This window comes from Achroia grisella, unplaced genomic scaffold (assembly GCF_030625045.1).
Source record: "Achroia grisella isolate CSIRO2021 unplaced genomic scaffold, CSIRO_AGI_Agris_v1 utg146, whole genome shotgun sequence".
Taxonomy (NCBI): Eukaryota; Metazoa; Arthropoda; class Insecta; order Lepidoptera; family Pyralidae; genus Achroia; species Achroia grisella.
In genome coordinates this window covers 4,904,188-4,929,642 of record NW_026712636.1, presented here as the reverse complement: position 1 = coordinate 4,929,642, position 25,455 = coordinate 4,904,188, and the positions used below count along the sequence as shown (strand labels likewise).

The 25,455-nt window shown below is 34.1% G+C and overlaps 1 protein-coding gene across 1 annotated transcript in view; it reads right to left on the bottom strand.

Annotated features, from left to right (window-relative positions):
- LOC131855673 (fatty acid synthase-like) overlaps positions 1-25,455 on the bottom strand; it is a 70,644-nt gene that overhangs the window by 19,589 nt on the left and 25,600 nt on the right. The window contains exons 8-28 of the mRNA XM_059206977.1: positions 24,819-25,022; positions 24,244-24,430; positions 23,624-23,786; positions 23,016-23,185; positions 21,971-22,122; positions 20,839-21,022; positions 19,337-19,485; positions 18,201-18,382; positions 17,178-17,297; positions 15,395-15,504; positions 13,938-14,128; positions 12,401-12,570; positions 10,972-11,229; positions 9,846-9,963; positions 9,006-9,260; positions 7,921-8,221; positions 6,704-6,849; positions 5,501-5,647; positions 4,664-4,764; positions 3,107-3,257; positions 443-614 (exon numbers count right to left, since the gene is read on the bottom strand). Coding sequence (XP_059062960.1) covers positions 443-614; positions 3,107-3,257; positions 4,664-4,764; positions 5,501-5,647; positions 6,704-6,849; positions 7,921-8,221; positions 9,006-9,260; positions 9,846-9,963; positions 10,972-11,229; positions 12,401-12,570; positions 13,938-14,128; positions 15,395-15,504; positions 17,178-17,297; positions 18,201-18,382; positions 19,337-19,485; positions 20,839-21,022; positions 21,971-22,122; positions 23,016-23,185; positions 23,624-23,786; positions 24,244-24,430; positions 24,819-25,022 — 3,631 coding nt within the window. The remainder of the gene's footprint in view (positions 1-442; positions 615-3,106; positions 3,258-4,663; positions 4,765-5,500; positions 5,648-6,703; positions 6,850-7,920; positions 8,222-9,005; positions 9,261-9,845; positions 9,964-10,971; positions 11,230-12,400; positions 12,571-13,937; positions 14,129-15,394; positions 15,505-17,177; positions 17,298-18,200; positions 18,383-19,336; positions 19,486-20,838; positions 21,023-21,970; positions 22,123-23,015; positions 23,186-23,623; positions 23,787-24,243; positions 24,431-24,818; positions 25,023-25,455) is intronic.

Genomic DNA, 25,455 nt, shown 5'->3' with positions numbered 1-25,455 from the left:
CCATCGGAAGTAAGGCGGTCTGCTAAACCACTAGACCACCGAGGTCGTCAAAATATTTATTAAAAAAATATATATAATCTTACGAATATTACAAACGCCAAAGTTTGTGGGTATGGATAGATGTTCGTTACTCTTTCACGCGAAAACTACTGAACGGATTTTGATAAAACTTTACAGTAATATAGCTTATGAATTAGAATAACACATAGGCTATAATTTAAAAAGATATTACGGCGAAATACAATGATGAATGTTAAGTAAGTGTGACGCAGTAGCGCGGATCAGCTAGTATAAAATATTATTTTAAAAAATCCAAATATCCTTGATAGAGATAAAATAATTAAAGCTTGTGCTCAGGATATTAGGCTACTAATAGAAATAGTTAAATAATTACAGATTATTTACATAAACCTACATGTGAACCTATAATAATGTAACTTACCATCAAGAGTTGGGAATAGTTTAAGCAAGAATTGTTTCTTTTTAATATCACTGACAGTCGTGAACACGGTGCAGTTCAGGGACAGGCAAATTGATATAACTGCCTGGCCCAGGGCACCAGCGCCGCCGGTCACCAGCACCGTCGTACCCTCCATTAATTTTGTTCTTATAGCCTGATGGAAAAAAAACACATAGGTTTCATTCCATAAATCCATCATGACGAATTCATAGATGACAACATATCAAGTAAATAATTAGTTTATTAGCATACAACGTTATAATTTAATTTTCTCATTGCTTTCTTGATTTCATTGATTGATTTTAGAAATATGAAAGCGTAGCGGTTTTTGTATTGATTGCCGCATGCATTCTTATGTAAAATGTGAATACTATAACTATCAGATGGCAATTGTAAGTAGCTTTGACGTAGTCTAGTGTTTTGAGTAGTCATGCTCACTAAAATGTCCAGACTTGTGGCGGCGTGGTGGGCCGGGTCATTGGGCTCCCTAAAATATGGTCGAGCGCAGTGATGGCTGGCTCATCCGTCATACTCGTGAACGGGTGCTGCTTGTAGGGACTGGTCTGCTCTAATCACTATGACTGATTTCCTCTTATTAATTGTTTAACCAGTGGGTTATATATTCAATATTTTTTTCTATTTGAGTATTTAATAGAATTAGTGCTAATTGGTGGTTTGTATTCACACACTTAAAAATGTAAAGTAATAATAAAATTATTTAAAAGAGCAACACGCAAGTTTCTTGCTCGTTCTTCTTGTGATGAGACAGCTTTCCGAACGAGCGGTAGATTAAAAAATGTAATGACTATTCAAAAGTGCTTCAATGTAAGTTTATTTGAATAAATGATTTTCTATTCTATTCTATTCCATCACTACATGCATCCTAAAAAGTATTTATTCATCATCATCATTTCAGCCCGGAAGACGATTTCTGCTGAACAAAAACCTCCACCAAAGATCGGTCCTGCGCTGCTCGCATCCAACGCCTTCCAGCGATCTTGACCAGATCGGTCTACCTTGTAGGAGGCCTTCCCACGCCGTTTATTACTTTGCTAATATTATAAACGCGAAAGTTTGTGACTATAGATAGATGGATGAATGTTTGTTAATCTTTCTCGCAAAAACTACTAAACGGATTTTGATGAAACTTTACATTTTTTTATAACACAGGGGACAAACGAGTATGCGGCTCACCTGATGGTAATTGATTATCGCCGCACATGAGCACCTGCAACACCAGGGGAAATGCAAGTACGTTGTCGGACTTTTAAAAAGGAATCAGCTCTTTCCTTCAAGGTTTCAATATCATATCGGTTAGGAAACACCATGCTGGAAGGTGATTCCACAATGTGGTTGAGCATGGCAAAAAGTTTCTAGAAAACCGCTCTGTGGAGGACCGCCATTCATCCAGATGATCAGGAAGGTATTTTAGTTTCTGGCGGGTGGTACGGTGGTGAAACTCAGCAGCTGGTATTAATCCGAACAATTCCTTAGAACACTCCCCGTGATATATGCGGTTACTTATATATATAATTTCCATCGTTTACTTATTACTGTAGGTAGTAGGTAGTAGGGCAAACTATCCAGCTAGGTAGATCAAATTTCGAGAAAGAGGTCAATCGTCGAATCCAACTCGGATGGGCAGCGTTCGGGAAGCTCCGATATATCTTTTCGTCCAAATTTCCGCAGTGTCTCAAGACGAAGGTTTACGACCAATGTGTGTTGCCAGTGATGACTTACGGAACAGAGACGTGGTCGCTAACTATGGGCCCCATCAACAAGCTCAGAGTCACTCAGAGGGCAATGGAGAGGGCTATTCTCGGAGTTTCTCTGCGTGATCGAATCAGAAATGAGGAGATCCGCAGAAGAACCAGAGTGACCGACATAGCCCGAAGAATTGCGACTTTGAAGTGGCAATGGGCAGGGCACATAGCTCGTAGGACAGATGTCCGTTGGGGCAGTAAAGTCCTCGAGTGGCGACCACGGACCGGAAGACGCAGCGTGGGAAGGCCTCCAGCAAGGTGGACCGACGATCTGGTCAAGATCGCGGGAAGGCATTGGATACGAGTAGCGCAGGACCGATCGTCGTGGAGATCTTTGGGGGAGGCCTATGTCCAGCAGTGGACGTCTTCCGGGCTGCGATGATGATGATGATTTATTACTGTAATATAGCTTATACATTCATCAGAATAACACATTTGTTATAAATTTTATGCGGGAAATCGCGGGGACAGCTAGTAGTTACATGTTTTTGATGTTATCTGTTGTTATACCAAAATAAGTGGTACAAGTGGTGCCATCTGTGGTTTACTATTGTAAACTTCCGTCTTTGTATCTATCAATAAATTAATTCCTAAGTGTTTTTTGTACGAAGCACGTTGTTTTATTATATTATTAAAACAATAAACATAAAAAGCGTAAGGTAGTGTTATTTTTTTGTTTATTTTTACCCATTTGAGATTTCTAAAAGCTATATGTTATTATAAAGTGCCATATAGTGAGTGAGTCGGTGTTTTTGTTAGAACAATATAAATTAAGCGGATTAATGAAGAAATAAGTGAGTTACGTACCTTAGCAGTTGTTCTACAAACTCTACCTAGGTATACTTACTACTACTATGCACATGATTATTATAAATTATCTTACCAGACAATAGTAAGCGTGGATATAGGCCAAAGGTACTGTGGCAGCATCTTCGAGATTCCAATGTGCTGGGACTGGCCAAAGCAAGTCTGGATCAGCTTCGACAGTGCTGGATAACGCTCCTCCAGGTATAAGACCCATGACTTTTTCACCGCTAGGACAGGTTAAAATTTTAAATGTTTATAAAATGATTAATCAATTTCCCCAATACCGACAATTGTAATTTCGTATGAAGCAAAAAATTTTTATAAAATCTTTATTAATTATTAATCAAATGCCCCAATACCTACAATTGTAATTTCGTTTGAAGCAAAAATTGTTTATAAAATATTGATTAATTATTAATCAAATGCCCCAATACCTACAATTGCAATTTCGTATGAAGCAAAAAATTTTTATAAAATCTTTATTAATTATTAATCAAATGCCCCAATACCTACAATTGTAATTTCGTTTGAAGCAAAAATTGTTTATAAAATATTGATTAATTATTAATCAAATGCCCCAATACCTACAATTGTAATTTCGTATGAAGCAAAAATTGTTTATAAAATATTTATTAATTATTAATCAAATTCCCCAATACCTACAATTGTAATTTCGTACAAAGCAAAAGTATATGATATGTATAATATTACAGCCTATTTAATTTGACTGCATCAGTGATCTAGCGGTTTAGTACAACACTTTAGTTTCGATGGTCGCGTGTTCGATTCCTCATACGAAATAAATATTTATATTCATGCTTATTACTGTTTGTATTCATGAATGGATGATTGAATAAAAACTCTTTATTGTTCCTCTCACAGAAAATAACAATTGCATAAATTAATATGTACACAAAATATTTAAAAAAACACAACAATTACAACATAGAGGTAACAATGGGCGGCCTTATCGCTAAATAGCGTTCATGATTTGGGTACATTACGTAAGTATTTACTAAAATAATATATTTAAGTGTATATATGAGTCGTCTATTATCCATAATACAAGCTCTTTTTAGCTTGGGATTTCCTCCGATCGATCCCTAGTCAAATTAAACGGGGATCGAAGTTGTAATAACCTGAGCCGAGTTTGGAACCCCTAGCAGTGTCCTCAGACAAAAGTCTTATCCGTCAGGAAGGAGTTGACCTTCAGCCATTCCTTAAGCCCTACCTTTGGTTTGGAGTGCCATCTGCACTCGCCCCCTATCGTCCGGTGAAGCTGTAAAGGCCAGCTGCGGCCAACAGCATTAGAGTAGTCTAAAACCAACTCTTCTTTAGAATGATTTTATTAGGAAAAGGTAGATTTAAAATGAGTGTTTAGAGAGAATTTGGAAACGAATAAAGGAACCTGTGCATTGTAAATAAACTGGATTTTAAAGAAAAAATAATTCAATTGAGTTTCTTGCCAGTTCTTCTCAATTGGATCTATATACCGAACTGGACGGTAGGGAAAAAAAATTATAATGTAAAACTTGACGGTTCATAAGCGGCTAAAATGTCCTACATGAATAAATGAATTTTTTCAAATTCAAATTTTTGAATTTGAATTCGGAAGTTTGTGTATGCAACTTACTTCTTGGTAATTCCACTAAAGTCCATTCCAAATTCCTTACTATCGGTTACTTGTCCAACAGCTCTCTGTGCGTCTCTTGCGGACGGTCCAGCATAATAAACCTTAAATATAAGATTTCCGTCGTATTTTATTGTATTTCTTAAAAATATATTGCATATCTCTATAATCACCTCTGTGGTCTAGAAGTTCAGCAGATCGCCTTACTTCCGATAGTCGCGGGTTCGATTCCTCGCATTGAACAATTATTTATATTTATAAGTATTATTGTTTTGAATCGGTTCGAGTATTTTCTATATACGTATATTATGTATGTATGTATTTTAATAAAGTATTAAAAAATCAGATATCAGTACGAATTACATAAGCTTTGGGCATAAAAATTTATAATAAAATAACAAAGGATATACTAGAATTACCCTTAATTAAATTCAAAACATCTGTTAAATCATATTTACTGAGCAAAGCCTATTACTCACTAAACGATTACTTGAATGACGAGCGTGCATGGCAATAGTTGTTCATGTAGGGGATTTTCATTTAATGTTAGACATAGACACCTATTTAAATATACATTGTAAATAAACTGTTTTTTTTTAAAGAAGAAATTCAATTGAGTGCTTTGTCAGTTCTTGTCAATTGAACCTGTATACTGAAGGTAGGGAATTTATAATAATAAAATGTGACGTTCACAAGCGGCTACAATATGCTACATGAATAAATGTTTTTTTAATTTCACTTTGCTTGTGATTAGGTGGTGCTGTGTGAACTGTCCTAGGTTATTATCCTTATTAACTGTCTCGTGATAATGAGATCATCATCTCATCAACATCTACATACCGTCACCGAAGTCTTGCTGGACGCAGGCGTGTCAGGCTCTCTCCACGTTAAGCTGGCGAGGTCGCCCGGCACTGCACTTGTGAGTTTTATGCTGCCCAGGCGAGTGGATGTCGCACTGGGCACGTAGTAATAGGACCCCCATTTACCCTGAAACAAAATAAAGAGTTCTTCTTACGCAGACACACAGACTGGTCGTGTCATGATGGTATCTCTTTGTTGTCCATTTTAAATAAAGAATACTTAATTTATAGGCGGAGACTGCAGGTCCAACAGAACGCCGCCCTCCGTCTGTGTCCGAACAAATGCCGGACGGTACGTCCGTAATGACGTGATCGCCCGCGACCTCAAGGTCCCATCGGTGGAGCAGTTCGTCGTCCGGTTGACGGGCGTGAGGTTCTCGCGCGCGGACACCTGCGCGACCTCGCCCCTCTCCACGCGCGCCCACCGGACGCCACTCCCGCGCTCTACTCTCCACCGAGTGGACACGTCATTTACGTGACGTGGCGGCGTTAAGCCGGCTCGGCGAGCGAAAGAATGAGTCCTGCCACACAACGCCCACAGGCGGCTGTTGAGAAGCAGCAGCCCTCCGGCCGGCCGGCAGGTCGGCCGGTAAAAGAACGACGCTGGGGTGGTTCACCCCAGCAGAATGCCCGGGCAAGGAGCGCAAGCTCGGGGCCCGTACCCAGCGGTCCATTTACGACCAACGGACGATCCGGATATATATATAATTTATAAGTCATGTAAGTTGTTTGAGAACTTTCTATTTGTAAATAGTCATCCGGAAGTGATAACATTAATGAAACTGTTTATTATTCCTCTTACAGAAAATAAAAGTACATACATAATTATGTATAAAAAACATAAAGATAAAGAAAAGAAAGAGGTAACAATGGCATATGATAATCAAATTACTCAATATGATGATATCACGCAAGATCGGCAAGATAAAAATTAGATGGCGTTTAAATTCTTGAAATTAGTTATTACGAATAAATGAAAATCATGACTAATAGACATACGGACGGGATGTGGAAATAAGAATATATTTTAAGTGAGATATTATTTTAATAACTTTCTAATCAATAAAAATTAGTAAAGTTAAAAAATAGTAGATTTTTTTTTGTTATATATAGATATAGATATATAATCTATCAGTAAATGAAATTTACAAATGTTAAATAGATATATAGTATCATGGTTTACCTGCTTTAAAACATTAAAAGTTAATTGCTTTTGTAGTTGATCCTGATATAAACTGTCTGCAGGGTTAAATGCAGGTGCATGGTAGTCTTCGATGACCACTAAACTAATGTTAGCTCTGTATTTATTTTTAAGCTTTTTAACCAAACCTGTAACAATATAATAGAACTACATATACATAAATGTGATAAACTAAAGGCGGGCTTATCGCTTAATTAAATCCCTTACAGATAAGATAAAAGTAGTGTTGTCTGAATATACATATAATAATTTTTCTTCTATGTTTAAAAACCAATATAACTCATATTTATTCAAAGTTAATAATATAAGTGCTTTTAAATAGTGATGTTGTCCAATTCTAACTTTCAGAAAGCAGATTGAGCTAATGACGAATGTGCAAGAAACTTGACTGTTGCTATTTTACCGAAATATTGATCTGTTCTACTTTAAATTTTAAAGATATCGTGTGAGTACATGTGAGTATAATTTATCATCATCATCATCATCATCGCAGCCCGGAAGCCGTCCTCTGCTGGACGTAGGCCACCCCCAAAGATCTCCATTATAAAGAGATGTTTACAATTTATCAAAAGACATTAATTCAAAATAATTCAGTAGCACAGTCAAAAATGAAATTAAAGGTTCGAAAACATAAGCAAAATATAGAACTACTGCTACGAATATTTTTCCCCTAATAACAATCTTTGCGGCAAAGATACCCGAACGGTAAAAGACTGGAATTTTTACAGTAAATTCTGTATTACTGTCAAAATTTCAGTAATAATGATGTTTACAGTACGAAAATGACTAATCAGGATATTCTTGTTTTATATACCATCAGCCGCATGCTCGTTTGTCGTGTTAACACACGACAAACGAGCATGCGGCTCACCTGATGGTAAGTGATTACCGCCGCCCATGAGCACCCGCAACATCAGGGGAATTGCAAGTACGTTGTCGGCCTTTTAAAAAGGAATAAGCTCTTTACTTGTAGGTTTCAATATCGTATCGGTTCGGAAATACCCTTGCTGGAAGGTGATTCCACAATGTGGTTGTGCGTGGGAAAAAGTTTCTAGAAAACCGCACTGTGGAAGACCGCCATTTATCCAGAAGATCAGGATGGTATATTAGTAGATATTATATTAATTATATTACTTACTATTAATAGATATTATATAGATATTACATTGTCGGCCTTTTGAAAATGTAACAGAACTTACCAATAAGTCCACAATAATGTTGTTTATCAGAAACGAGAATGACACGTGACGACGTCCGCAGTTCCTTCTCTACCTCTGGCACCCAGGAAAAGTTCAGATCATGAGCGATAGATATATACTTCACCTTTTCTTTCTCTTTAGTCGCAGTTATTTTTTTAAGCAAAATCAGAAACTGGTTTTGTGTTGACATGACAGTAATTACATCGAATAATTTATATTTGGGGCATATTTTTGATGTGTCTTTCTCCATAGTTATTACGAAAGTGTTTTCGACAATGGCACCGTGTAAATTTGTCATTTTCTGCAAAATAAGTTTGTTAATTTTTATAGTTAACTAGCTACTCGCCCCGTCTACGCACGGGTGTACATGTATTATATATATAAACCTTCCTCTTGAATCACTCTATCTTTTAAAAAAAACCGCTTCAAAATCAGTAGCGTAGTTTTAAAGATTTAAGTCTATGTAGGGACGGACAGACAGCGACAGCGACTTTAAGCTAGCTAAAGCTTCTGTTATGGGTACTAGATAACTGATACATATACATAGATATATTTTTTTTTGTAAATAAATACATATTATACATAGAAAACACCCAGGCCGATACAAACATTCATACTCATGAATACAAATGTTTGTGCCGTATGAGGAATCAAACCCGCGACCATCGGTTGTGATGGTCGACTAGATGGTGCTGTGTGAATTTTTCCTGAGATTATTATTAGAGTGATTGTTAGGGAATTTACTCTCTGCTACCAAAATGTTAGGGAATGTACTATGTATATATATAGGGAAAAATATGTGTGGAAACGTCTGTCACGTACCTGTATGGTGCTGCGGATTTCTTGGGCTTCAGGGTCTCGAAGGTATCTTCGCTAGCTTTCCAGTTTCACAGTAGGTTTAACACAGTTCTAATTTATTTTAATTCACAACACAATGCGCGCGCGCGTCAAGGCCGCTGTACGGTCAGTTCAGTACTGTAGGTAAGGGAGGGGAACAGAAACCGCGGGAACACAAACTAACGGACTCTAATATAATAATCTGTGCTTACGATGGTACAGGGTAGATTTTGAACAGTGATATTTACCTTTTCGTCAGTAAGCAGATCATCGATAACAATCACGTTGCCTTTCAAAACATGTCTATCTGTTTTAATGGTAGCGAAGTTAACAATTTCTTTAGCATACGTATTGAATACTGCGTCTGGTATTCTATCGGCTGCTTCTCTTAGAATTTCATTCGTAATTGCAAATGTAGGGACAGACAGATTCGTGATATTTATTTCGTTAGCCGATATATTATCGACCGTGACTTGTAAATTAATTTGTAGAGCAGAAACTAACTGTAATAGAAGATTATGATTAATATAAATAATTTTTTTATGTATACATATTAATAAAATTGGAGTGACTGTTTGTAATATTGAAATATCCGTTTTTTACTACATGCATATGGATATAAATACGGTACATACATCAAAAATAACATTTTTTACAATTTTTGTTTGTCTGTCTGATTGTTCCGGCTAATATCTGAAATGGCTGGACCGATTTTGACGGGACATTTTTTGGCAGGTCGCTGATGTAATAAGGAGTAACTTCGGCTACTTTAATTTTAGAAAAATAAAGTTAAGTTCCAAGCGGACGAAGTTGCGGGGAACAGCTAGTATATAACATAATTGTAATCAACTCCAATGATTTATTCAGTAATTAGTTACTCGCCCCGGCTTCACACGGGTGTACATATATTATATTATATGTACATGTATATATATACCTAAACCTTCCTCTTGAATAGATAGAGTGACTATCTATTAAAGGAATCCCTTCAAAATCCGTTGCGTAGTTTTAAAGATTTAAGCATACATAGGGACAGACAGCGAGAGCGACTTTGTTTTATGCTATGTAGTAATTCAAAGTTTTCTTACATCAATATATCCAGTTAGAAAGTGTGGAACAAATTGTTTTGTTTGAAGTACATCAGGAACTTGTTGCTTGAAAGGCTTATTGTAAAATTCAATATTATTTAATTGGACACCGCCGTATCTGTAAATGTAAGTACTTGTGAACTCTATTGTGTAATAAACAAATAAATAAAGTAAATAATAAATAACCCTGAACAATTAACACAGCGCCATCTAGTACCACGGTAAGTACAACTTCTGTTATGGGTACTAGACAACTGATATAAATACTTAGATTTGTTTTGTTATTAACTCGTGAATACAATTTGCATCTGCGAGGAATCGAACCCGCGACCAGCGGTGTGCTTAACCTCTAGACGACTGATGGCGTCATAAGAGGGCTCTTATTCGTGTTTCAATAAGTTATTTAATAATAAACATCAAATTTTTTGATTTTGAAATTCTAATAAATTTCACCCTCCTGTATAATAACAGTTTCCTCTCCACTCGATTCCTATCACATTCCATCAACAGGTGCTGGACATCTTCGACTTTTTGACACACAACACAATAGGGTGAATTATTTTTTACTGAGAGACGGAAATAATAATAATAATGTCAGAACAATTCACACAGCGCCATCTAGACCCAAGTTAAGCTAGTCAAAGCTTGTGTTATGGGTACTAGATAACTGATACAAATACATAGATATTTTTTTTGTAAATACATACATAATATACATAGAAAACACCCAGACCGATACAAACAATCATACTCATGAATACAAATGTTTGTGCCGTGCGAGGAATCGAACCCGTGACCATCGGTCGTAAAGCGGTGTGCTTGACCGCTAGACCACCGAGGTCGTCAAAATAAGGAAATATTTATTAAAAATCTCAAAATCAAAAAATTTGACATGGGCGCTATTCAGAGCACTACATGCTCCTACTACTGAGATTGCGCTGATAAAAGCAATTTAACAAATAGATCCCTCATAGTTGGTAATTATTTGTATTTATAATTATTTAAGAATTGTTACGATTAGTTTGTAATGGGGTTTACATGTTTAAAAACAAAACCCAAATATAAATTTAGATTATAAAAAAAAAACTTGTAGAATAATATTTTTTATAGAATTTGTTGTATTTACCTAGTCTCTCTCGATATATAATCATGATTAACTTCTACAGTCTCAGTGCCAGTAGGAAGCTTCTCTATAACACGCTTGTGTTCGACAGGATTTATTACCAAATTCTCTATCACTTTAACAGTTGATATTCCATCATATTTGTTTGACAGTACGTTTATTTGTATCATCGAGTCCAAAAACGTTATCCATTCACCGGTCCATTTCACGTTTGCTTTAGAAAAGTTGTTAGTTACTGATTTAATTGACTGAAATTCACCCCTGAAACAAAATACGGGAAAATTCTCAGATTTTTTATATAACATATAGCTATTGTATACTAGCTGTATGGATCAGAGTGCTGGCCCGTAAAGGCGACGGATGAAAGACGACTGCATGCAACTGAAATGCGAATGTTGAGGTGGATGTGTGATGTGACAAGAATTAATAAGATAAAGAATGAATACATTAGAGGAAGTATGAAAGTGGCGCCGGTGTCAGAGAGGTTGAAGAGTAATCGTCTATCATGGTATGGACATGTAATGCGTAGGAACGAGGATAATATTTTAAGAAAGGTATTACATATGAATGTGGATGGTTATAAGGGCAGAGGAAGCCCGAAAAAGAGATGGATGGACTGTGTGAAAGATGATGTGGTAAGAAAGGAAGTAAATAACGCGATGACTGCGAATAGGGATGAATGGAAGAGAAAAACATATTACGACCACAAATAAATGGGATAAGGAAGAAGCAGAAGATGATATTGTAAACTAGCTGTTGCGGGTAAAGGATACGATGTTGTTGATTGATTATAGATGATAATAGACTGACAATATGTACATAAAAATATTTATCTAATGTACTAAATGACAATAGGAAAATGTAAGGTGGGGTGACACAGTTGGCGGTAGTGCTTAGTACACAATATTGGATTTGTCTTACTAGACATTATTAAATGCAATTATTATTTATAGGTAACTATGTCCCATACTAGCCACATTAAAAAACATAATATTTATACATTGAAAAATTACTAAAATTAATTTTTAAAATTCTCTTCTTTATATATACTCAGTTATTACAGTATTGTCTATAGTTTAAAAGTAATAATATCTCAGGAAAATTCACACAGCGCCATCTAGGTCCAAGCTAAGTAGAGCTTGTGTTATGGATAAAAGACAACTGATATGAATACTCAAATTTTTTTTTAATACAAACACATAGACTGAAAAATTTTTATACATGAGTATTATTACAAATAGTAATACTCATATATAAAAATATTTGCACAATGCCAGGGATCGAACCTGCAACTATCGGAAGTAAGGCGGTGTGCTAAACCGCTCGATCTACGAGGTAGCCACAAGTATCAATATTATAATGGAACATCTAAGATATAATTTAAAAGGTATTAAAAGTTTATAGCTGTGATTCGTAATAAAAAATCTCTTACTGGTAAGCGTATCCTCTCTGACTGAAAAATCTATAGATGTCACTGAAGTTTAACATTATTTCTTGTTCAGTGACCACTGGTTGCTCTTCTTCTTCTTTTTCAGCAGGTGGTGCAGGTTCTTTGTCGTATTTGATGTAACCATCTACAATACTTGAATTTTCATATATGACCTAAAATATATATTTAGTTTTTTATATACGTTTATTTTTATACGTTTCATTACATTTGTTGTTTATAGAAGTAGGTATTTACTCTAGATTCATAATTAAGGAGCCTCTTTATCTCTTCTTTCAAATTTGTAAATCTAAGAAACGCTACGATTATAATCTAAATATATATAACTCAAAGGTGACTGACATAGTGATCTATCAACGCACAGCCCAAACCACTGGACGGATCGGGCTGAAATTTGGCATGCAGGTAGATGTTATGACGTAGGCATCCGCTAAGAAAGGATTTTGATTAATTCTACCCCCGAGGAGATAAAATAGGGGATGAAAGTTTACTTGAAAATACTATAAAGCCGCAAAAACTATACTATAAAGCCGCAAAAACTAAAAACCTCATGACAGTACCTAATAATAATTTATTATTTTTAACGCGAGCGAAATTTTTATTATTATTTTACTTTTATATTAATATATTGACATGTATAAAATTGTTATAAGGGACCTGACCAAAATAGATCGACTTAAATAAGTCATACAGAAATGTAAAAGGTTAATATAATAAGAGCACGGACCATGCTTAAACTTAAATTGTAAGTAAGAATAAATTCGAAGCGGCTTGACTGATTTTTATGAAATTTATTAAAGGTCCATAACATCATAAGCTTTTCTCCCAGTCGACGGCAGAGATTCGCTCGGTAAGTTAATTAATATATATCCAACTATAATAACATAAATATATAAATTTATACACTAATATATACATACTAAAAAAAACATCAACAATATATTATGCATAATATATAAATATATAAATATATACACTAATCCGGTGGAATTTATCAAAATCCTTTAAAATTTGAAAATATCTTATAAACATATCAAAAAGGGGATGTTACTGACAGCTTGTCTACCATTCTTTTTATAAATTTTATATTTTTTATATGTCACTTTTGACGAACTAATATTGTTTTGTTACTTCTTGCTGTGAGCCCTTTTGGGAAAATACACATTTTTACTAGTATTTGGTTTTTATTAAAATAGTATTTATGTTCCCGCTCCAGTAACAGGGGATGCTTACGTCATAGTAGGTTTATGCATGTAGATTTGGGTTTTGCGTTGATAGATTTTTTTTTATATCATAATTTGAGAGCGTATGACCGCAATCTCACCTGATGTTAAGTGATGATGTGGTCTAAGCTGTTACACGCAAGCTCTATGTCAGTCAGTCACCTTTGAGTTATATATATATATATATATAAATACATAATAATACGATTTTCCTCCTTTACAAAATTTTAAAATCCCTAACATCTTTTTAAATGCATCAAAAGGAAGATTGTTTTAATATATCTACACGACGCACTCACCTCAAAGTAGTAGCTTCCCTTGTATATCAAAATTTCAAACTTCACTGGCGCTTCCTTCCTAATAGTGGCTTCACCGTGAAAATTTACGTCTTTGAATATCACAGACATCTCTCTATAGTCTACCTCTTTGAACATAGCTAAAGTTTCCCAAACGAGGAATAAAATTGCAGATTCCGGGAATATATTGAAACCTGCAAATTTTCAATTGTAATTAAATTTTAATTTAGCAACGTTCTTTATACTAACAGGTTGTACTTGATACAACAAACTGCAAGAGCATATTAAACGCAAGCAGTTTGTATTGTGAGTTATATTCTGGATTAAAGGGTGAGCTATGGTAGTTCTAAGGGTAGGATTTTTTAATTGTCACGGCTATTAATTTAAGGTCTTAAATTTTATCATAATAAAATGTATATATAAGTACAATAACAACATACTAAAAGCTTATTTAAATAGTATCGTTGTTTATCATTCAAAATATTACAAATGCAAAAGCACAGCCAGTACAACCGTATCAGTAAGACGGACCGTCACTCGGTCCGTCTTACTGATACGGTTTAAATGAATGACTTAGTACACATAGTTTAAACCCTGAGAAATATGGGACATAGGATACTTTTTAATACAAACAAGGTTGTAAGGGGTTGAAAGGGGAGAAGAAAGGTTGCATGGAAGTAACTCAGTCATTAAAGCTGGTAGCTCGAAACAAATTTTTTAGGCTATAGATTAAATATAAATAAATGACATTCAAAGTTTATAAAAAGGTAATATATGTTATGTAATTAAAGGTAAGTAAAGTTTATAGAACTATTGAACTAACTATTATTACTAACTAATTTTTTTTAATAAAACGATGGATACATGTATGGATGAACACAATAGAAAATAGACGAGGAAAAATTTTGGGGCACTTGATACGGCACGATGATTTCATGAAAATTATTATTGAGAGGAAAATAGAAGGAAAGAGGGGGAGGGCAAGACCAAGGAATAGCTGCATCAAACAAATTGAGGACAAAATGGGAGTCGTGTCGTATCAAGAATTAAAGAGCATGATGGAAGATCGCGGGAAAGCAAGAGCTCCACCGACAAGAGCGTAGCTCTTAAATTATGAATGAATGAATGATGGATGATAGTTTGTACGGAACTTCGTCAGTTTCAAAGCTAGAACGATGTCATGCATGTTCTAATACTAAAAAAAACGCCTAAATAATTAAAAATTATATCCAAAGTGACTACTCCACGCGGTCGAAGTCGGGAATTATAAATAACTAGCTGTGGCGGTTTCTGTCTGTCTATATGTTATTCTAGTGTATAAGCTATATCACTGTAAAGTTTCATCAAAATTCGTTTAATAGTTTTTGCGTGAAAGAGTAATAAACATCCATCAATACTCACAAAGTTTTGAGTTTAAGATATTAATAAGTTTAGTATTACTATGTTATCTGTGGTATTACCTTCTCTGACGTGCCCTTCGAAATATTTGTAATCGTCGTCAAAGATAGACATATTGAACATACGTCTGGTTGCAACCACCCGCATTTTCGTATTATATCTGGCTTCAGGCCTGAAATTAAGTTTAACATTTAACTAAGACATGTGAGCAAACATACCAAATGTACGAAGCGACTTCATTCTAACAATTGGGCGAAGATAATAATATAATATAATAAATTTTTTATTTCATCCCCACAAATTACATAATTTTAGTTTTATTATATAAATGCTATCAAATAAAAATCACAAATATAATTTCTGGGAAATCTGGAGCCCAAACTAAGCCATAGCCTGTAACTTAGACACCAGGTCTCCCCTTCATATAAAGTAGTTATACATCTAGTTTTAAGTTTAAACGTGGAGTGTATTGAGCATGTGTGTGTCTGTGTATGTGTGTGTGTGTGTGTGTGTGTGTGTGTGTGTGCGTATGTGCGTATGTGTGTATGTGTGTGAGTGAGTGATCTATGTAAAATTTATATATAAACTTATAATTTATATTTACTTATATTTACATGTGTGTATTTAATTTATGTATATTATAGTTTTATTACACTGCATATCTTTTCCGTTTCATCGTAATTTTAATTGGGCGAAGATTATACTACTTTCCTTTTTTTCTAATCTCTTGCTTTCCTTCAAACTTTTCATGGATATGTGTATTATTACATATATATGTATATTCACATGTATTATTTATATATTAGTGTGTTGTTACCACCTACTCTTTTATATACCTTCACCGTCTACCTAAAGGTTACCTGTAAGAGATTGCTTAGCGATAAGGCTGCCTATGTACTTATGATTGTATATATCTTATATATAAAATTCTCGTGTCACAGTTTTCGTTCCCATACTCCTCCGAAACGGCTTGACCGATTCTCATCAAAATTTATGAGCGTATTGAGTAGGTCTGATAATCGGCCAACTTCTATTTTTCATCCCCCTAAATGTTAGGGGTAGTCCACCCCTAATTTTTATTTTTTTATTTTTTAGACAAAATTTTTATTTTCTATTTTTTTATGATAGAACATACAAAAATACATACAATCCTAAATTTTCACCCTTCTATCATCAACCCCTATTTTTTTATAGCGTTATTTATTTATATGGTTAAACAACGTTTATATATATATATATATATATATATATATATATACGTATATATGTATATATAGATATATAAAAAAATAAAATTTAAGTGTCTGTTTGTATTTTTAAAATTATATGTCATCATCATGATCTCCTTCTTCCTTATCCCATTTATTTGGGATCAGCGTAATATGTAATTTCAAAATTAACAGTATTTCACTAATTTCATATGAACTTTTATATTTTCACGGTATTTACTTAATTTTTTTTTTGTCAGTCTGTTTGTCTTGTTAATCTCTGAAACAGCTCGACGATTTTGACGGGACATTTTTTCACAGATAGCTGATATTATAATGCGTAATATAAGCTACTTTAATTTTAAAAAATTTACATCAACACTATATAGTATAAAGTCGCTGTCGCTGTCGGTCCGTCAGCGACAGCGAGTTTATTATATATATTTAAATCTTTAAAACTACGCAACGGATTTTGAAGCGTTTTTTTTATAGATGGAGTGATTCAAGAGGAAGGTTTATATATATGATACCTGTACAACCGTGAAAAGCCGAGGCGAGTAGCTAGTATAGTAATAAAAAAAAGTTAAATATTTCGCGGAGAAAGTCGCGTGTAACAGCTAGTATATATATGACTTACCAATCCTCACTGTGTACCCAGTCAACAAAATGAGAAAGTAATGGAGTCCCCGTTGATACAGGATATTCGATTTTGGGATACAGGATGTCCAATTTGGGATTCAATCCGGCTTGATACAACCTGCAAGGGAGAATAATAGTAGTAATCATAATCTCAGGACAATTCACATAGCACCATCTACGCCCAAGTTCAGTTAGCTAAAGCTTGTGTTATGGGTACTAGATAACTGATACAAATACAAAGATAGTTCTTTTTTATAAATACATACATATTTGTCTTTATGACGCAATGAAGAGTAAATAAATAAATAAAGAATAATAATAATAATAATAATAATCTCAGGACAATTTATACAGCGCCATCTAGGACCCAAGTTTAGCTAGCTAAAGCTTGTGTTATGGGTACTAGATAACTGATACATATACATAGATATATTTCTTTTTCGTAAATACATACATATTACACATAGAAAACACCCGGACCGATACAAACAATTATACTCATGAATACAAATGTTTAGGCCGTACGAGGAATCGAACCTGCGACCATTGGAAGTAAGGTGGTGTGTTAAACTGCTAGACCACCGAGATCGTCAAGATGAATATTTGAGAAGACTATATATTAACTGTATAAAAAAATATATCTATACATATGAATAAAATTGGAGTGTCTGTATGTAATATTCAAATAATCGTTTTTTACTACATGCATATGAATATAAATACGGTACATACATTATTATGTATTTATTTTGGCTAATCTTTGAAATGGCTGGACCGATTATGACGGAATTTTTTTTTGGCAGGTAGCTGATATAATAAGGAGTAACTTAAGCTACTTTTATTTAAAAAATCATCTTTTATTTTAGAAAAGTAAAGTTAAATTCCATGCGGACGAAGTCGCACCTAGTAAATAATATAATCTGTACTTTTAAAATTAATAAAAAAACAGAACTCACGTAACGGTAAAATATATAACTATTAACTCTACATCTAAAAATTAATATTTAACGGAAATACTCACTTTCCGATAGCTTCCAACAGATATTTAACAGGGTCAGTGTTCCCTCTTTTAGTCAAAGGAACATGTACACACTCATTTAGAGACCTCTTCAAGATAGCTTGCAGCAGTCCGTGAGGAGCTATTTCGATCACTAGAGCATTTGCCGGAATCAGTTTTGAAGTCTCTTCGAAGAGCACTGAATTCTGTGGAAGATGTGAAAATTCTTAGCATTTGTGCATGGCGTGGTGGACCGGGACATTGGGGTCCCTAAAATGTCTGATGGCTGACTCGTATCTTTATACTCGTGAACGAGTACTGCTTGTAGGGACTAGTCTGCTCTTATCACTACGACTGATTTAATCTCATTTAGTTACTTATCTTGATTCTGTATTTAATATTTTGATAGTAACAAATTAGTGCTAGTTGGTAGTTTGAATTGACACTTTTTTTTATGTTACAATGTGGACAAACAAGCATACGGCCCATGATGGTAAATGGTTTCCGTAGCCTATGGACGCCTGAAACACCAGGGTGTCACGTGCGCGTTGGTGATTCTTAAGAAACCCTTAATATACCCTTCTTGAAAAACCCCATGCTGTGAGAGCTGTGAGATCCCCATCTCGTGAGAAAAGCAGGTAGTTCATTCCATAATCAAAGTGTACGCGGGAGGAAGTCTCTGAAACCGCACTGTCCGAGACCACTTAGGTTTCACCGTATGTGGCCGAATTCCCTATCGATGGCGAGTGGTGCCATGGTAAAGGTACCCGGCATAAAAATGTAGAGTTACAGCAATGAATGACACACAAATTTCTTGCTCGTTCTTCTTGTGAAGAAATAGCTTTCCGAATGAATGGTAGATTAAGAAAAATATGATTATTCAAAAGCAATACAGTTTATTTGAGGAACAAAATTTCCATTCTATTCATTAATTATCTGGACTACATCCTACTGTCTAAATATTTTTTTTCCGAAACATAAAGAAATAACATTTATTTCATTTGTCTAAGGCCCCGTTTACCATAACAGCTCTTTTTTTAGTGCATATATTTGATAGCTTATGACGTCGATGCTATCAAATTCAAGATTATCAAATAATCTGATGTTAAAAATAACTTGTGATCTTTAACATAACACAGTAACTAATTTATTAAACGTACCAGTAGATTGTTGGTGTGATATTCAGCTGACGAATATTTTGCTTTCGGTTCTTCCCACTGGTCCTGAGGTACGGATGTTGATACCCATTTCGGACTGCGCTCCTTTGGAGTTTTGATAACTTCACTCAGATATTTCAATAATGCAGGACCTAAAGAAATAATAATCATTGTAGTAATACTGAGTTCAGTTCATAATTTTTTGGATTGACAACATGTACTGTTGCATGCTATATGAAATAAAAATTAAATCTTATATATAAAATTCTCGTGTCACAGTTTTCGTTCCCATACTCCTCCGAAACGGCTTGACCGATTCTCATGAAATTTTGTGAGTAGGTCTGAGAATCGCCCAACATATATTTTTTCATCCCCCTAAATGTTAGGGGTAGTCCACCCCTAAATTTTTTTATTTTATTTTAAGGCAAAACAACGTTTGCCGGTACAGCTAGTATATATATATTATACAGATAAATATATTATTTGATTGGGTTTGTTTTGATGTAATGCATTAGGGAATCGATAACTAACTGTCGATAACTAACTCGAATAAAGTGTACAGGGAGAATTATGAAGAAATCGAAACGTAAACAATATACGTTTTAACTTTGATAAGGATGAGAATTTATAATATATATGCCGTCAATAAAGTAGAAACAAAAGAGAAGATTATTTGTCTTGAGATATCTTCTGAAGACAAAGAATATTCTGCTTTGCTTGCACATCAGCAAAAAACGGAATTAATGTTGACTCCAGCCAGTTATCGTCTTGTTCCGAAAGCCAGTTATGTATTCATCACTTATTCTTAGCTAGTTCAGCTGGATCAGCTTAAAACTGACATGTCACCAACATTTCCAGGATATGTCGAACTCTATTAGCAACAAACGTATGCCATTTGGACAGGAAGGTTTTTATCCACGACAAAGTAACACTGGAGTCAGATTTTATTTCGCACAGTGGTTATAAAGCACTCAATACCGAACTCATTAAATCTACTAACAAATCTGCAGATTGCAATTCCCTTCAGAGTATCTGTAATTCTATGGGCATCAGTTAAAACATAATTCAGTATACAATTTCTCTGAAAAGAATAGAATAGAATAGAATAGAAAATCATTTATTCAAATAAACTTACATTGAAGCACTTTTGAATAGTCATTACATTTTTTAATCTACCGCTCGTTCGGAAAGCTGTCTCATCACAAGAAGAACGAGCAAGAAACTTGCGTGTTGCTCTTTTAAATAATTTTATTATTACTTTACATTTTTAAGTTTAAGTGTGTGAATACAAACCACCAATTAGCACTAATTCTATTAAATACTCAAATAGAAATAATATTGAATATATAACTAACTGGTTAAACAATTAATAAGAGGAAATCAGTCATAGTGATTAGAGCAGACCAGTCCCTACAAGCAGCACCCGTTCACGAGTATGACGGATGAGCCAGTCATCACTGCGCTCGACCATATTTAATAATGTTATCTTTTTATTTAAATCTTACCAGCTTCAGCGATATATCGTGAATGGTAGGCAATGTTAGAGCATGGCACTTCTTTAGCGAATATACCACGACCAGTCAAATCGCTGACGAATTCCTTCATGATATCAGCAGGGCCTGATATGGTCGAAGAGTCTGAACTGTTATGACAAGCCACCTCAATCTCTGGCGGGCATAGAGCTAAGATCTGTAAATATTGCAAAGATAAATTGTTTTGAAGTTAAACTTCTATATACACACCCTGTATTAAAAAGAAAGAAAGAAATAATTTAGGATTTGTCGGTCATGAAAAAGCTTTACCGTTCCATAGAAGAGATAGAAGATGTAAGAGAAAGAGAAAGGCTCGTGGCGCCGGAGAGAAGACAACTGCGACGTCTTTGTGTGTCTTTCTGTGTCTCAAGACACATTAAACTTTTTTAAACGTAATTACTGATAAAACTGATCCATACATTGTTTGGAAGATATTGAAGTAATACCTTTTTTTTATAACTCAGGACTTCACGCAGCGCCATCTAGTCCCAAGCTAAGCAGAACTTTTGTTATGGGTACACTAGACTATTTGGTAATGTATATTACTTATAATTAAACCTATATACAAATAAAAATTCTATCTATTTATCTATCTAAATTCTTAACTGCAATAGAATAGAAGAATATTTCAATAGTAGGTACGTTTTAAAAATAGCTATCTAAAATCTTAGCTTTAATAGTTTCCGTTTCAAATACTTCAATGTTATAACAAAACAGATAGAAAATTTCAATATTACAAATAGGTATTCACTATATAATAATAATAATAATAATCTAAAACACAGCGCCATCTTAAAGCTTATGTTACGGGTACTAGACAACTGATACAAATACATAGATATTTTTTTTTTTCGTAAATGCATACATTTATACATAGAAAACACCCAGACCGATACAAACAATCATACTCATGAATACAAATGTTTGTGCCGTATCACTCGGACGTAAAGCGGTGTGCTATAAAACAATAAATAGATATCTAAAATCTTAGCTTCAATAGTTTCCATTTCAAAAACTTCAATTGAAATTTTCTATCACTCTTGTTATAAAACAAAAGTGATAGAAAATTTCAATAGTAGGTACGATTTATAAATAGGTAACCAACCGCTTCATGTCCAATACCGACGGCAGCCATTGATCCACGAATGAATGGTGTTTGAATGGAAACCAGTCCTCTACTGTACGCTGACAGAATCATTTCCTCAGCAGTAAAACAACCGTCTGCATAGGCGCATCCCAGTTCTCCCACACTGTGACCTAAAAATAACAATATCTTAAAATAACTTATGCAGTGCTATCTAGTCCTAACTTAAGCAGAGCTTATATTATGGGTACTAGTTAGTTGATACAAAAACCTTTTTCTGTAAATTCATACATTATACTAATGAATACAAATGTTTGTACCTTGCGAGGAATCGAACCCGCAACCATCGGAAGAAAAGAGGTATTGCAAACTGCTAGACAAATAAAAATATTTATTTTTATTATCTATATTTTATTTCTCGTTCAGTTTACTTTATGCATTATGAATGAATGAATGAATAAAACTCTTTATTGTTCCTCTCACAGAAAATACAATTATGTATAAAATGATAAAAAAAAAATAACGAACAAGACGAGGTAACAATTGGCGGCCTTATCGCTAAAAAGCGATCTCTTCTAGGCAACCTTGGGATGGAGAGAAGTGATTAGATTTGCGTCTATTGCATTATTTGTTCATATTAGGATTTTGAAAAGTATAAAAAGAAAAATTACACTATCTGGTTATTTCGTAAGATCTTACTAAGAAAGAAAAGTGTTATAATTTTGAATATTAACTATCACTAGTAGTAATAATATATAAATATTTAATTGAATTTATGCGTAATTATAGATAACACTCCATCCTTAAATCGTGGAAATTCCACATATTGGAACTGAGCTGTTCACGTCGTCATTTCTAATACGCACTGTCAAAGAGTGGAACATACTTTCAGCTTTCGTGTTCCCGGAGAAATACAGCCAGGACTCTTTATGTCTATGGTGAACAGATTTCTTCTGGGTAAGCGCACTACATACAAGGTTTTGCCAAAATTTTTAACCAGATGAGATAAGACCAAGCGCAAACAAATTTACAACAAAAAAGAGATATCATACATTGTCATACGTACCAATAATATTGTCAGGAACAACTCCCAATTCTTTAAGAATGTCAGTCAAACCAATTTGAACTGCCGCGATTCCAACAAAAGAATGCAATATATTATCATAAATGCTTTTGTCTGGGTGAGTTAAGATATGAATTAAATCGATTCCTTTCGGTTCCAGAACCTTTTGACATCTGAAAAAAGTAAAATTATTTCATATTACAGTATTTTAACTTTTATAGAAGTCACAACGTTGATGGTAGAAACCATAAAAACCATAAAAAACAAAATTATAAAAATAATAATTCCAAACTTAATTAATAAACTGATAAAAATTAATAATTATAATACATAATATTTGTTAATTATTAATGTTATCTATGTGCCAGTTGTAAGAAAAGCGACGGTAGTACTAATGTAACAATAAACAATTAAATTAAAGAATAATCTTAGTTAAGGGATGTTAATATTATTATAGATATTATTGATGTTAATAACATAGGAATTAATATAAATATTGATTTTGCTGTGAGTAAAAATAATTTTGAAATAAAATTAATTGAAATAAATATGTCATTGCTGATGCTATTAACGTGAAAAAAATAGATGAGCAATTGTCATAAAGTACAAACTTTTCAATAGCTGCTGCAAAAATGGGTATACTCATAAGACCTGCGCCCATTCCAGCCCATTGCGACCCCATACCGCTGTAGACGAACCATAATGGTCTATTGATACCCGGGTAGTGGTCTAAACTCTCGGCAACATTAACAGTTTCGTTCTGTTCATTTGTATCTGTAAATTAAATGAATCTTTAATCTTAATAGATTTATACTATTTTGTTTTGTAATTCCGCTACAATTGGCATTCATGAGATCACAAATATTTACGAACTTCTCTATTGGTGATCAAATTCCGACTATTATACAGTCTATTACGATACGTGTTTTGCCTCTGAACGGGGCATCATCATCAAGGCATTGAATAGAGCCTAGTGTTGTCTGATCGATTTTGTTACATGCTAATTGTATCGGAATTATTAAACATTATATGAATCGATTAAGTAGTGAAATGGACTTCCACAAAATAACACCAAATTTTAATAACAATATTGGAAACTCAATAATACGAAAAGAACTTAGTATAATCCCATAGTCCTTAAAAAGTTAATACCCCAATTGCAATTTGATGCGTAGGTATCAGGAGTCTGTAAAGTTATTTTGTACTTTGTATTTTCAAATGACAAGCTTACCAAGAATAATATAACCCCTGCACATATGTCCAGGTATTTCATTCTCATGGATGTTATGTAAGAGTCCAATTTGCTCTGGATCCACAGGTTGATTCTTCAATAAGTCGAACACGTGGTTTACAGAAGATTCCTGTCTTCCAGACACGAAAACCATGCGTGGGATGCTGCACTTATAGCGTTCTAGATTCTAAAAGTTTAAGTATATATTAATATTAATACTAATAATTAAGCTGAACAATTTGATCGCATTAATTTATGGAACTGCTGGAAGATTATACAATAACTTTCTATATTTGATAATTACCTTGAGAGTTTTTAATACAAAATCTTAGTTTTAGAGTTACAGAAATTACAAAAAATAATTTGCCAAACAGAAGCAATATTTCTGAAGTAGTTAATCTGTTACAAGTCTTTTTATTTAACAGTGTCGTTCCCTGACCTGATCTTGAGTATTGAAAACTAAAGTAGCAGCATTATATGCTATACTGCTTCACTACAAAGATCTTTAAATTTGACAAAACTGGTGCCAAGATGGCGTAATAATGTAATGATGCTACAGAATATGTTCCATTTACCTTTTCTTTGTAATGTCCTTTTAATAAAACATGAATGTTAACTCCAGTGTAAGAGAAACAATTTAAAGCGGAGAAGCCCCTTCCAAATGGAGTCTGTTCATTCACTACTTGAATTTTACCTTCGCGTACTGCAGGTATTTCATCGTGCGGTTCATTGTAATGAAGGTTAGCTGGTATGCTACCTTGATGATATGCAAGACAGACCTATTAACAGAAAATATGTATATAGATATTTGCAATGGAAAACTGCACGAAAATGACCACTTCATAGAATTTGGCAAATGTCGTCTTATATACGGACTATGGAAATCACAAAATATTTTGTAGTATCTCTCGTGACGTCAGTATTATTCCTTAGGACTAAGGTATTACGACACAAGTGTTAAATTTCTGTAATGTTTCATTTCTTCGCCACATTTCATTGTTTAAATTCAAATACAGCTTGTAAAATAAGCAAAGATGAGACGGGAATACCCGCAAGCAAATTTTATGCGAGTTATTTTTTTGAATAGATTTTTAAGTGCTTTGCATGCATGCAACGGTACATTGTGGCTTTATTCCAGTAGTTTGTAGTCAGTTTCAACATGTTTCTAGTTTCAACATTTGAGTTTCTTGATAAATTTTAATGTGAATGTGG